The sequence below is a fragment of the Suricata suricatta genome, chromosome 4, assembly GCF_006229205.1.
Source record: "Suricata suricatta isolate VVHF042 chromosome 4, meerkat_22Aug2017_6uvM2_HiC, whole genome shotgun sequence".
NCBI classification, from domain to species: domain Eukaryota; kingdom Metazoa; phylum Chordata; class Mammalia; order Carnivora; family Herpestidae; genus Suricata; species Suricata suricatta.
The window spans coordinates 100486778-100501837 of record NC_043703.1 but is presented as its reverse complement, the minus strand read 5'-3'; the positions used below and the strand labels follow the sequence as shown (position 1 = coordinate 100501837).

The window sequence follows — 15060 nt, the reverse complement described above, 5'->3', positions numbered from 1 at the left end:
TAAGACACTCAATGTCTCATCCGGGGCTGAGTCTATTTAAGGCCAACTCAAAAGGACAGGAAATGAAGCTGCATCCTCAAACCATAGATTATGGGGCCCTTTGGACACAATGCACTGATGAACAAGAAAATGAGAAAGGGACGGGATATGATAAAGGAGCCTCATTATAAAAGTCTGCAGATCCCCAACCTCTTTTTCTCACATGGGGGCTCAGGAGGGATTAGAACTTAGCTCCCATCTCTTTACAGCTCCCTCCGTGGGGAGGTGGTGAGATAATGGGTCTCTAGAAGCCCTGAATTGGAGAAGTGCCATGTCTGGGCAGTGCCTGGCTCTGCGTGCCCCAGATATGGGCTGCCTGGCCGGAGACAGACCTCATTAACGTCCTAACTAATTGGATCAGTTCTGCCAACCTGAGAATACACTCGAAAGATTATACATCTTTGATTCCAACATGAACATAAATTTAGCAGCAGCCTGCGTGTGTGTGTGTGTGTGTGTGTGTGTGTGTTGGGAGAAGGCAAGAGAGAAATCCTGTTACAGTAAATGTAAACCTTGATTATAAGGTGAATCCCCATTTCAAAAAAGCTAAAATGTAAAAAAAAAGAAAAAAAAAAGCATTTCTGAGACTGTGGTGGTAAAATCCTTCCCAGTTCCTGGCAACCAGGGTGGTATGGCTGTGGAAGGAATACCAAGGACAAGGAAATTTGGGTGGAAGGAGGCTGAGATGGAAACGGGGAGGCTGAGTCTTCTCTCTGAGGAGGAAGGCGGCCAGCACAGGGGAGGGGCACTTTGCCAGAGTGCCCACAGGCCCTCCAATGCCCAGCCCAGCACTCCCCTGGCCATGGAGTCCAGGGATCTGATCGGCAGCTTCTGCAGATGGGGAGATCGCCGGTTTCGGCTGACCCGACAGCAGTGCCCTTGACCAGCTTCGGGGTGAGGCCCATCCGGTCTGAGCCCAGCACACACCACAAGCAAGCCTCCCCCTGGGACAGCCAGCCCTGCTCCATTTACCTTCCTGCCAACGCCAGACAGTGATGGTGTGCTCAGGGTCCACTCCCACTGACACCAGGAGCTTCCCGGTGGCGCTGAAGTTGATGTAATTCACCCCCTTTGAGTGGAAGCACCGCAGCATAGACAGGGTGTGTTTGGTCATGGCGTCCCAGATGTGGATTGAAGGTGTCGTTCCTGAATGTGGGAGGCACACACAGAACTCAGGCTGGAGAATGGCGGGGGCAACACAAAGCTTACATTCACCCAAAAGCCTTTTTGAGACAGATATTCGGGGGTGTTACAGGTACTGGGCCTAAGAGACCTACAACCTGACCTGGCCAGAGGCGAAGACAAAGAGAAACGTCTGTTGTGCTTTTAGAGCCAGGGGCCTAAGGGGATTTATGTCCAACACACACACTTGTGGAGAAGCTTATACAAAGGCAACTGGTGAGATCAATGACTTGTATCTGCAGTTTGGCCAGATACAATCAGCAAACACGATACAGCGACACAATTTTGCTGTGAAGATTCAAACTACTCACGGATGGAACAGCCTTACCTTGGGTCTCCGTAATATCAACTGCATTGGGTGGGCAATGGCAATGAGGAAGCGTCAAGGGAAAACAATAGCTACAATAAGTCACGTTTCTGATAGTGAAGCACTTAACACCAGCATCAGGAAGTTCCAAATTAAATTTAAAAATGGACATGGGTTCAATGAAAACAAGCAGAAGGATATGTTCGTAAAAACTGCCTTTGAAATGATAAAGTTAAAAAACACACACACACCTTTTCACAAATGTGAAATGTGACTCAGTTCACATTTGTCACTGGCAGTTTCTCAGGTGCAGGAAAGCCGGGCACACAGACAAGCCTTGCTAAGCACAATCACCAGGCTTCGGACATGGCGCTCCTTAACTGACACCTGGCGTCCACAAGTCCACAGGGATGGGGGCACCCATTTATTTGGATTATCAGGCTCTGTGCTGACTTCATGATCCCTAAGTACCACCAATCACTGGATATTTTCGCTCAGACGACACAGATATATTTAGGGCTCAAAAAATAACAGCGATGTCAAGAATGGGTAGATGTCAGCAACCCACTGGCTCCCTTTCCAGGTATTTGCTAGGAAGTCAACATCCCTGCTCAGCTGGGAAAAGCCCAGCCCCGGCACGGCCTTCCTACCTATCTGGCTGGTGGCCACCACGTTCCTGTACTTGGGGTGCTGGTTCACCGTGAGACAGAGGATGTCGTCCGTGTGCTCCAGGTAGAAGCTCTGGCTCCCTAGGGGGCAGACACGGAGGGTGAGCAGGGGAGCCTTTGAGACCTCTCAGGACAACTGCGAAGCATCATATAGGGTCTGAAAATGCCTCGTCAAAGTGAGAGATCTAGGCCACAAGTTCACAACTTTAGAGTCACTCTTGGGGAGATGGGAGAGCATTTTCTACATTAACGTATTCTGTTCCACGCCTGGCGGGAGAGCTGGGTCTCTGCCCCAGCACACACCAGCTCCTCTTCCGTCCCTCCTGTGACCTGTGTGGGTCCAGAGCACAGTCCAAGTGTGAGGCTTCCGGGGTCCAAAGTGTAATGGAGAGAGTGCTTAACTGAGCAAAATGGCACCACTTACTCATTTGAAAGGAAAGTCTGCGGAACAGGAAAATATTTAGGGACTCTCTTTTGAATTATTGTTATTTCTCAAAGTACCAGTCCCGTGGAAGCCTACTAGACGGCACAGGTGAGGGATTCACCCCCTAATGCCCTAACTCAATATGTATCACAGAAAGAAGAGAACACAGGAAATATTTATTATCTACTATGAAAAAATGGGGTTGCTGACTTCCAAACTGGCTGCCGTAAACCATCCAAATACCCAACAGCTAGGAGGTAATGGCCAAGGAAGTAGCACATTGCTACTAAAATGATAGTGTCTACAAAAAGAGAAGACAGAGAGAAAATTTCAAGGTCCTCCTCCCCAAAAAAGATCGTTCTGTGTTCAGCGACTTCACTAATCTAAAGAGGTATGCGTTAATTAACTGTGTGGACGTGGGAAGGCGCATAAAAATTTGAAAAAAGAAAGGGGGGTCTGTTTTGAGATATAAAGCAAGTAAGGCAAGATGTTAACATATTTAAATCTGGTGGCAAAGATATGGGTGTCAAATTCATTTCTGGATGTTTCCTTTGCCTTGCAGTGTTTCTTTTCAAACTATTTGTTTCATGTGAGTCACCCTACTAGTTAAGGGACATTAGGGGTGCTTTGCTTACAGTTTAAGAGTTCTCATCCTTATGGTAAATCTGGTCAATTAGTCAAAACAAGCAAAACTTGAAAATCTGAGCTACTAAAAAATTGGTCACTGCTAAAAAATTAAGGTCCTTTATGCTCTGTTCTTGGTAACTGGCTGCAAGGAATTTCTGCACTCCCTACACCCTCTTTCTGGCTTCTGTCCATCCCTCCCAGCATCTGAGCAGCTGATGGAAACACGGAGGACATCTCCCTCAGAGGGCTGACAGCAGGGCGTTATTAGAAAGAAAGAGGCTCCGGCCTTTGAACGGGGGCCTCGACACTTTCTAGGACCAAATGATCCCAGTCTGGAATCGAGTGAGGGGCTCTGCTGGGACGAGAACGTGTCAGTTTGGGGGGCATCTCAAGATTGGGGAGTACACACAAAAGGACTAGAGAGTGGGGTCCTGTCCTCAGAGGGGGGCCCTCGGGCTGCGTTACCCGTGGAGAGATTCTGGAGCACGCCAGCCGCCGCGGTGTGGAAGATGATGTCCGCCCCGTCATTCAGGTAATGCAGGTTGTTGCGACAGTCGAATCCCCTGTAGCCAAACACGTGGTCGAGCGCCAGCTCCTACGTTCCCACACACGGATAAAAGCAGCTCTCAGGGGAGGGAAGCGCAGAGGCACAAACCCACACTCTGGGAGCAGCCACTTACCTCATGGGAACCGCACGGCTGGTCTGACAGCCAACACCCCTCAAAAAGCATTTTGCTTCTCGACTAGCTGAGGCTACAAGGCAGCTCTTTCTTTAGTTCCCTGAAAAGCTAGGGAGACGGGCCAACACACAGAATTACAGGGCGTTTTCTAAATAGACTAGGTAAGCTTCCAGGCTCCGGGAGTTAAAGTCTACTGATTTGAAGCCCTACAAAGGTCACCTAGAAGTTGTAGGTCTGTGCCTTGGCAGGCACTCCTTGGGGAAGCTGAACGGTGGCCCAGAGGTTTGCTCTGATTCCCATGAATGTCGCTGGGCCTGGAAGGGCATAGAACACTGAGGCCGATGCCACACTCGTTCTGTTGCTTGGTGCGTGTCCTACAAAGTTTCTAAATAATTTGTATTTTTTTTCAACAACTAGATCCTGTTCTGGGTTTATAGTCTTTCTCTTCTTCCTGTCTTACCTTCCATGATTAAGATCAAGATCAGTTATTAATATGATTTGATATACAGGTACTATTGGGAGCTCTTCTGTGCCAGGCACCAAGTTGGTTGGTCCGTTGGTTGGACAGACACAAGATTAAAAAGATGTGGGTCCCTGATTCTATGTTCCCTGATTTCTTTCTCCAAAGTTCATCAATTGCAAACATCAGATTACTTGTCCTACAATACCACAACCTCTCCTTACTCTAGAACATTCCCTGACTTTCACTGTCTATTGGATAAAGCCCAAACTCCTAAATTGGCACAATTATCCCTGCTCACACATCTCCTATGCCCCTTGGTGAAGCTGCATGGTCTATTTAGCAAATATATCATGAGCTTTCCTACCTTTGAAGTTTTGCTTTGTACAATATCTCTTGCCTGGAGAGCATTTCTCCTCTTTTCTCTCAGCCTTGCCCCACCCCCCATGTGTCTCCCAGAAACTGTAATGTAAAATGTGATCCCGCATCATGGTGGACAATTGACTAATGCTGGACTAGTCATATGGTTTCTCCCAGGAATTTAGACTTGAAGACACTGGAAGGCTGGGCTGTTCAACTAAGTGCAGAGATACAAACTCAGGTGCTGGGTCATACCCATTTGTCTGCCAAAACAGTTCAGGATGTGTGAAGAGAGGAATGCATCAGACAGCCAAGGCCATGGTGGGCAGAAAGAAGCACCATCTTAGTTTATGCTGACTTTTCAGCTTCTAGATCCTACATCTTCTGACTTGTGCTCTGTTTCATGATAAATCCCCCCTTTCCAATAAAAAAAAATGTTAAGATGGATTCTTCTGTCCTTAGGACACTGTGGTAGGAGAGACATGAATAAGAAATAATGGCAGGAGTGTGTGTGATAAGGGCTGTGAGTGAGGGATATGTGTCAGGGAGTGTAGGAGTGTTTAGGATGAGGAGAATCAAGGAAGATCACACTGAGATGCCAGAGAAGAGCTTGGAAAGACCAGCGTGTGGGGAGAGAAGAGGAGGAACCTTCTACAACATGGCAGCTTCAGAAAACCTTAAGTATTGGGTTTGGGGCTGGAGATTTGAGTCGCAGTGGCAAATCACAGGTACTGAGGCTGGAAGGTGGCTCCTGGGTGAGGATTTGAAACCATGCACTTGAATCCCACGGGCAATGTGGGAATCTCCTGGGTCTTGAGGTGTGAGCTGAGGTGAAGTGTGAAGTGTTCCATGTGAGAGAGCTAACTCTGCTGGCAGCAAGACATGTGTCGGAGAGGGAGGGGCCAGTTAAGAGGCCGCTCTTAGGAAAGAGCAGGTCCACAAAGCTGTAGTCCTCAAGTATGAGCAACTGAGTTCAAATCTCTCTGCACTTCCAGGCTTGCAGATCTTGGGCATAGGACCTAATTAGTCACTTAGCTTTTTCTGAGCTACTGTCCTTATGTGTAAAATGGAAATAATAGTACCTTCCTCCTGAGTATGAAAGATTATAGGAAATACTTCATGGGAAGTACATAATACATGGTACTTGGCTCATGGCAGGTGCTGAAACAATGGTAGAGACAAAGAATAAGCTCATGTTCTCCCTGTGTCTTCCCCCACCCCCGGCCCCTGAGTGGGACTGGGTCTAGGGGAAAGGAGACAGCTTTGAAGAACATGGGACATGTGTAAGTCAGGACTGACGGGACCTGGTGGCACTCAGTGGGTGTGATTCTAAGATGGGGGACACAACACTCTGTAGAAGAGGGAGGAGACAAGAGAGACCCAACAGCTGTACTCAAGTTTACTGGAAGGTATCTCACCAGATGCCGATGGTGGTGTCCACTGGGCAGGTCTTAGAACACTCCCATTAGACCAAACAAAACAGCGTAACCTCCTCACCTCAACCAGTTTCTTTTTTTTGGTGATGTTGTTCTTCTGGAGTTTCTCAGGCTGCGGGGCTGCTCTGCTAACAGGTGGTCTGGAACAGAGAGGGACAACAAAACAAAACAAAACCACAGTGTTGCACAAAAGGCAGCTTGTCCAGTGCACCCTCTAAGGCCAGCACCAGGCTCCTCTCTCTCGTCCCCCACTCAGCCAACCCTCCACCTGGGTTTGTTTGGTCCTGCTCCCTCCCCTGCTCGCCCCAGAAAAAGTAGATTCCGACATTCAGGGTGCCACTTGACGGGGCCTGCATTTTACCGGCACTGCGGTGGGCTTCCTGACACTGAAGGCATCATTGTCAGGGGTCAGTCTCCCCATCTTCTGGGAGCCAGGAAGACGCCTGAGTCAGAGGGGCTGGTTTTACAACTAAAGAGGAGCCTAAGAATGAGAAGGAAGAGGCTGTCCTCCCTGAGTCTACTGGCCACTTTTCAGGTCGGTATGCACCCGTGTGGTCCAGAATTAGGTGGTCAGAGGTCATGCCGTGGTGTGAAGTGGGGCTTACAAGTCAAGTTTGGGAAAAGGCCCAGAGGGCCAAGTGCCCGGGTCATTTATGCTATTCAAAAGGGCAAGTAGGAAGCACGGGGATAAAAGACAGACAGAATGCCCGCTCTGCCCTATACCATCGGGTCACGGTCTACATGAAACTGCTACCATCATCCCCAAGATTGTATTTCCCTTCTCTTAGCTAAGAGATTTTATAACGGGGAAGCTCTCTATTCTGACATGAGTAGGCCAAGTTTCTGTAACACGGGGTTCCCTTAAATCACACTTCTTGGAGTTTAGAAAATGGGTAGGGGAGACCTGTAGCAGGCCCGCCGCGTGTTCCGAATCCATTAGTTATTGCTCTGGGGCTATGCAAAGAGAAAGGATTACCTGGATCCCCTTGTAAGCAGCAAACAAAGCCAAGTGAGAAACTTAGTACAGTTTAGAGCCGCATTAGCAACCACCTCATTCATGCACAAGCATTATCAAGTGAACAGACATTCCTGTGTGGCACAAACCATGCTTCCCGAGCATGCCAGCAAAGAACTAAAACAGAAATGAAAGAGTGCACCAGTCTACAAATTCAGAAAGCTCATACCCTGGCGTCTCTGGGCAAACTCTGCACTAACGCTCCTACAGAATAGGGAGAAAAAAGGAAGCCTTGTCAATGCTTCCCGCACACTCCTGCGACTCTGCGGATGCGCCTGGGGACGCTGCTGCTTATTTGGGAGTGCGCCGGGGGAAAAACTTGTTGTCAGGGAAAACAGTAACATCCTCCTGGATGTCGTTGGGAGTTAGGCACAATGGATGCTTTGTTTCCAAATCAAGTTCGACTCATAATTTAGCCTAATAATTCCCAGTGCCTCTTGGAAGGGCGGCTTGCCCGCTGGAACGGCTTGCATTTTCGGGCTGGGGAAAAACAAGTTACCTTTATTTTCTGAGAAACTCTTCAATCCAAACATGTTATGCAATCATAAGTGATAATTGGACCAAATGGTATTATTATCTGCACTGAAGAATAGGGAGGGAGCACATCTCTGCAAAACGACACCCCCGGCTGATGTCACTGCTGCCAAATTGAGCAAAACCGGGAGGCTGGGGGCATGCCAGTTCTCGCAATTAGACACTTCCTTCACATTAATTATCACTTCCCAGGACATCTGCTCTTTCTTCTGTTTTAGTGGGACTTTCAAATGAAATCCTTGGGTTTCTTCTTTCACCTAAGAACGTTCGAGTGTGTGACAAAAGCAAGCCGAGGTCGGAGATGGGAGCGGGACACTGGAGCTACAGCGTGTGGTTCCAAGGCAGAACTGGAGATTAAACGCAGGGCTCGTTCCCAGGGTACACACGGGTTGTATAATATGCCACATATTATACAGTGTATACGCGGTATGCACAAGCACAAGCACTGCGTATTCATATATACACAAGATGGTATATATATACACATAGAGGCAATCCGATGCTTTTTTTCACCTTGATTTTCAGTTAAAAACTGAAAAGTAAAGCAATCTCAGAATGTTTCTTTCTTATTTCACAAGCATATGTTTATGGCTGTATTGCTTCAAAACTGAAGATGAGAGGGGCAAAAGGAAGAAACCTGCATGGTGGCAAATTCAGCGGATTGTTAAGTATAGACCCTTCGCGGTTGTGGATTTCTGCATGAACGCTTAGTACTGGATGCTCATCGAACACCTGGGCTTTTCCAGAGTGCTGTGAATACTTACTTGACAATTCCCTGCCTCCAAAGGAAAGCAAGTTAAAACACAATACAAGCATTAAAGGCTTCTTTCCAGGCATCTATAAACAGTGTTCGTAACATCAGACGTGGGAGGAACTGCCAAAAATCTCAAACGCAGCCAAATGCTGGAGGTTTGGCATTTTTCAGCAGATCTAAATCCTTCCAGATTCAGATTCCATTGGAAATGTGACTCTGAAAAGCTTTGCTGAGGTGGGAAAGAGCAGGGTGTGTGAGAACATTCACTCACTTTTCAGTCCAATAAACTCTTTACAAGCAGGCTGTCCTAGCTGGCACTCAGGACGAGAGAGCCAGAAAGGGAGTGAGAGCAGGGCAGACTAGCAATGGGAGTGGGGGGAGGGGGGACTCAGGAAGGTTAAGAGCCTGGTAGGTGAGGTGGTGGCGGGGGAGCCCAGAAGGGAGGACCAGAGACACAAAGGGACTTCTGGGGGCACGTGGAACTTTGAAGCCACTCAGAGAAACAAAGAAGAAATAAGAGTTTCCATTGGGCAAGAAGCTTAAGGAGGGAGCCTGGCAGAAGAGCAAACAAACTGGATAATCAGGAGAGGACGATGGACAGGCTTGAGCTCCAAGAGAGCAGAAGAGAAGTTTGCCAAGGAAGAGAGAGTAGAGGCAAGAAGCCAAGGGGAGGCCTGTGGACTTAAGCATGTGGCTTGGTGTTAAGTAACAAGGCAGCATTGTTCTTTCTTGTCCAGTGCTAGGGGTGCAGGCTGCCAAAGATGCACCCCTACCCATGGGTAGAGTCCCTACCTCACGTCCCCATGTCCTCTGTGGAAATAGCACACTCTTGGGCAGGGAAGGACCTTGAGAAGGTCAATCCATGCTGTAATCCTGCTGTCCAGCAGCTGGGCAGGTTGCTGAAGAGAAAGCATAGGCTCACTTAAAGATGAGTGGGGTCTTAGGACATGGGCTTGCAGCCCACAGAGGTACCCAGAGGTAGACAGTGCCCAATGTTTTCCCCTCTCTGTTCCCTTCCTGGAGTGCTGGACTGGCAGAACGAAGGGTAGAGCAGAACACATGATGACCTGAGATGTGCAGGAGAGGGTTTGGAGCCAAGGTTTTTAGGGAAGCTTCTGAAACGACTGAAGATGTAAAGAAAGTCAGTCACAACCCCAGATGAGCACAACATGAAAGCCAACGGGAGAGTGAGGTTCAGAAAGCTAGTAAGAAACAAAGTTGTTGCAAACAGCTTCTATAAAGAGGGGTGTTGCTGTGGAGAAAATCAGCTATATTTAGCCAAGAAATGCAAGTTTAGATTTGTTTTCAGTGTTGTTAGTCAGACAATGTTCAAAGTGTCCTTGGAGTATGAAACATAGCTTTCTTCAGATTCCAAAATGGGCCATAATATACTCCATGGGTTTTCAAAGTATCCTGGGAAACCTAACTTTTGATCCATTTTAGTGGAAGCCAGGAGATGACCTGAGCACTGTTTCAACATTGTCCTTGATTGAGACCTATCAGCCCATGGGTGGGCTTCAGGTACTCAGGCCAAATTGTGTTGGTACCTGTGCATTTTCCTGGGGAAAGGAGGCATGTTTTAGGCAAAATTTCAAAGACATACATGATCTGAGAGAGATAGAGAGAAAGAGAAAGATTAAGAATTACTGCTCTAGGATAAATCCATGCTGAGGGAAATGCTATGAAGCCATGGGTGCTCTTCATTATCAAACCAAAGGAGCTGGATTCTGTTAAGTGTATTCCTATGTCCTCCAGAACTCCTGTAGAGCTGCATGAAGTGGAGTGGGAGGAAGAGAGTCAGACTGGAAAAGTATGGAATGCCTCAGGGAAGCCTGCCATCTTGAAAATGCTTTGGACTGAAGCCTATAACACAGTCTTCTCTCCCTACCCTTTTTAAAAATTGGGGATACAGTCCCAGACTTGGCCATTTTAGGTGAATATCAATTTATTTGGGGAGGGGGTAAAAGACTGAGGTCATACAGGATGGAAAGGAGGGAACTACGAGTGAGGTGGGCAGGCCATTGAAGAGGCCACTCCAATAATCTAAGGGAGGGATGATGAGGATCTTGACTAAAGAGGTGGTTTTAGAGAAGGAAACATGTGCATATTTAAAGAAATACTGGTGAAGCAGACTTCAAAAACTCTTGACCTGATTAGATCTAGGGGTTGAAGGAGGAAGAGCAATGCAAGTGGAATACCAATTTTCTGCCTGGGCACCTGGCAGGAGAAGAGTGAGGATGTAAGATGGTGCCATGTCAAACTTTAGACACCCGTGGTCTGGCTTTACTAACCAGAAGTGGGACTCAGAGAATCACCATCCAATGGAGGGAATATAATCAGGAAGAGAGCTGAAAGCCTGAGGCCCAACAGCATGTGAATGGCAAGAAGAGGAGGCAGACACGAGACATTGAGAAGAAATGATTGGAGAGGTAGGAGGAGGGTCAGGAAAGATAGTTTCTAAGAAGATATAACTTCACTATCCAATATAGTATCCACTGGCTACATATGCAGCTAGTCCAAATTAAGGTGTGCTGTAACTTTAAAATATATACCAGATTTTGAACACTTAATAAAAATATTTTTTAAAAAATATAAAATGACTCAATTATTTTCACAATGATGACATGTGGAAATAATATTTTTAATATACTGGGTAAATAAGACACATTATTAACTTCGCCATCTCTTTTAACATTTTACATGCTTTAAACATGATTACTAGAAAAATTAACCACGTGGCTTGGAGTGTATTTCTATTGCACAATGCTACTCCAGAAGAAACAAGTTCTTCCTTTTAACAAGACAAGGATAGAGGATTTGGGAATCAGAAAGTCACCATGTCAGCAAAATGACAGAGGCAAAAGACAGACGAAATGGGCTAGAAAGTGAAGGAGAGACTTGGTAAAGCCTGGATGAGAAGGGGAAAGAGGAAGGAAGGTTGGAATATGTGTGTAAATGTACAGGATCAGTCAAAGGATTTGCTTATTTCCTGAAGAGAGTTTGGTCAGGATGGCAAAGACTGAAATGCACGTCCTGGCTGAGGATCCTCTGAGTGGGGAGTGGTACCAGAGATGGAGGAGACAACAGCGATGGTCAGGGAGCACAGACAGCTGGGAGGCCAAGGTCCAAGCAACCAGCCGAGGGACCTGCCTTGAATAGGAGGAGGGACTTCATGTCTCTGAGAAGAAAGGACGTGAATGGTTCACACGGACTGGAGGATAGGAAATAAGATGGAGGAGAGGTAAAGAAGTGCCAAGATGGAGTTCATACCAATAGCTTCTGTTTTCTTGATAAAATAGGGTAGAAAAGCCATCTACCAAGAGTTGGGGGGATAGGGTTTGGGCAAAAAAGTGAGGAAGGGGCAAAACTGTGTTTGAGTGCTGAGTGGCTGGCAGAGGGCATCCATCAAAGACAAGAAGACAACAAAGGAGCAGTGGAGGGGCCTTGGTGCAGCCGGTAACATGGACTCTGGCAAGGGCAGTCTGCACCACTGTGACCTTCTAGTCAGAAGAACGGAAGTATGTGCTGTGGGAGAAATACAGGGGTGAAGGGCCAAGAAGACTGGAAAAGTGGTGTTCAGGCAGAGAAAAATGGAAGTATCAAGGCATCTAGGATTTTTTAAAAATAGGATTGAGATTAGGATTCCCGGGGATGAGATATCTAGAGGAGAGAAGTTTAAGTCACTGAGGGAGAGGAGAGCTACTGGTGGTGACATAACTCAGGGCTGGCAGGAGTCGCTCAGCCAGCTGACATTCCCTGAACTCCTCAGAGACAGGAAGTTGATAAATGACAGCAACAGGGAGGGGAGAAGATGGAGCATGACGGGAACCTCAAAGGACAGGGGTGGGGTTGGTTAAAGAGAAAGCCAGTATGCTTTACACACACCCACAAAACGCCCAGATGCTCCAAACCTTACAGTCAGGGACATTGTTTCCAAGGGAGCAAATCATGCACCCCAACAATTGCTTCTGCAAATACCTCCCCAGTTACTACCTCGTGACCACACAGCAGTAGAAGGGAGGGTGACAACCCCAGTAGTGCCCGTTCCCTTCAAACAGTGATCTGAGAGATATTCAGAGACTCGATAAAAATAACAGCTTCCAATCCTGTCTTGTAAGAGAAGCTGCCTTTCATCAGAAAATTGCTCACCTGTGTGTGATACATTCTTTATCCCCATGAGCAAGGGGGTTTGGGTCAAATGATTACACTGTAAAAATATGATTTCCTGGGTCTATTAATCTTTCAAAAAAATCACTTTACCTCTGCATTTTCAAGCCCTGGCATATTTTTTTAAGACAAAAAGTGAACAAACTATGTTTTAATGAATGGCAGGTTTAAGTCCTAAAATTATAGGTTATATTATTTTGCTTCAAACAGTATATAAAATGAAGAGATGTGAATAAGGAAAGTCATTTATGAAGGTAGCATTAAATTCCCTTTAAAAAACCAACTATTCAGCTTTCAACAGTTACATAGCCAAACAACAGGCCTTTGAAATGGTTAATTTCAGCATATTAGGGGTTTAATAGATACTGTAACTTCCTTAAAGAACAGGAAACTTGCTATCTTCCACCTCCTCAGGCAGCTGTGAGTACAGAACTCTACAGAATTAAGGGGTGGAGTAAAGAACAACTCAGAGAGAGAGAAATGCTCTGGCAGAATGAGGACACGCCTTTCCCGTGTGCCCCGTGTGCGTGCACTTGCTGCCCTGGAGTAAGGTTTGGGCCTAGCTTACACGCAGCAGACGGGCAATGGTGGGTCTCTGCAAGAACTCTCAGGCTTATTAAGGTCACTCCATCATCATGAAGGGGATGGAAATGTAGAATCAGAGGTTCCTCTCCATTTCTCAGACCAAGCTTAAGATAGAATGTAGCGGTTTTGACAGATCTCAGATGGTAAATTTTAGAGTGAATTCAGAAGCACCTGTTAGCAAGAATGTCTGTTCTTGGCAGCTTTTACTATCTGAGCTCACAAAGCAGCTACTGACCAATGATGACAAAGAGCCTCTGTGAGGCCAGTGGAGGGAGGAAGGGGGAAGTGCAGGCTGTTTATTCGTGTATTTCCCCATGGAGGGGAGACTTGTCCTGATTTGTCAAGCTCATCATGCCTCAGGCAAACATGAAATGGCCAGTGACTGATGACACACAGCCTTTCTTAAAAATTGGGGGCAGGTTTCTCTCTGAAAACATAGTAGAAAAGGTTAGAAGAAAAATTGACATTACCTAGAGATGGTGGTTTCTTTCAATTCAGGGAAACCTATCAAATCTTTGCAATATTTTTACACTTCTGCCACTTGGGAGCATGTTCTTTGTTTCACTCTAAATCCACTGACAAAGAAGCTTTGTATGTAAAATAGGTGTGATGGCTACAATAACACAGACTTTTCTTTTCATTTCTTTTTGCCTTGGGTTATTTAAACAGATTTAAACCAGACACTTAATTCCTAACAGGCAGATGGTACAAGATAAAATTATTTAACCAAGGGCAGTCTCATGGCCAGATTCTACATGGGTTTCACCATTCCCCACAAAGATGAGATCACGCATGGGTGCTAACAAAATGAAGCTAAATGTGGTTGGTGACCAAGAAGGGATTTGTAGACCGTTTTGAGAATAGATTAATATATTTATATATTAAGAGAAGGCAGGCTAAGTAAATTCATTCATTCATCTACTTATTCAAAAAATATGTCTACTCTGAACTATGAGCAAGGCCCTGTGTTGGGCACATGGTAAGAACAGGACAGACACAGTGGTGACCATTATGGAGCTAAGACACCCACACAGTTTACAAACCAGCGGAACTTTAAATTTCTTGATATCAAGGACCAAATTATTGAGAATCCAAGGATTAAAGGTAGTTATTAATTTGGGGCTAAAACAAAGAAACAAAAATAAAATTCCCTTAATGTTTCTTAAAAAACCCATAATGTATAGTTTTACTTATAGGATCTTCTTTTTGCTTAAGGTCATAAATTTATACAAATGGTTTCAGAGGGGATACGATAAAGTAGGAGTACGTAGTTTTCAGGGCCTTCCCCATTCAGCCATATGCACAATTTAGGAAAAAGTTTGTAAGCCCTGAGTGCTAGAGTACAGCCCTGAGGTCATTTGGTGCTGGGACCCATCGGTACAGAGATGAGGAAACCAACATTTATAAAAGTCCCAGAATCTGCTTCTAATTGTGGATTGGTAAAAGCTTCTTGGTTTCCTAGGAACATATGGTGTAAGATTGATAGTTAAAAATATATCAGAGGAACTAAAATATTAATGTAGAAGCATTCACAGATTCCTTCTTTATAATCCTCTGCTAAGAATAATTCTGGCAATGCCACCCCAGCGTCTCCTCCTACTGGGTGGCTAAGATGGATGGAGGGTGACATTATTTTGCACACCAAGGAGGTTTGGGAGAGGGAGATTCCACTGAGAACCAAACACCCCCCACCATACATGTTTGGGGGTACACAAACCACCTCGTTATAGTTGGGGGGGTACTGAGACGGGGAGGGGGGAGTGGAGAGGATCACCCTTCAGGATCCTGCTTTGCCTGTAGGTCCACAAGTGGGAGTGACTGA

General features: G+C 46.1%; 1 protein-coding gene across 2 annotated transcripts in view; it reads right to left on the bottom strand.

Annotated features, from left to right (window-relative positions):
* The window catches only part of EML6 (EMAP like 6), a 283528-nt gene that overhangs the window by 15877 nt on the left and 252591 nt on the right, over window positions 1-15060 (bottom strand). The window contains exons 28-33 of one of the 2 annotated variants that reach the window (XM_029937369.1): window positions 8497-8511; window positions 7160-7168; window positions 6245-6323; window positions 3713-3842; window positions 2179-2277; window positions 1012-1185 (exon numbers count right to left, since the gene is read on the bottom strand). In XM_029937369.1, coding sequence (XP_029793229.1) covers window positions 1012-1185; window positions 2179-2277; window positions 3713-3842; window positions 6245-6323; window positions 7160-7168; window positions 8497-8511 — 506 coding nt within the window. The remainder of the gene's footprint in view (window positions 1-1011; window positions 1186-2178; window positions 2278-3712; window positions 3843-6244; window positions 6324-7159; window positions 7169-8496; window positions 8512-15060) is intronic. The other variant, XM_029937368.1, reaches the window with a different exon arrangement.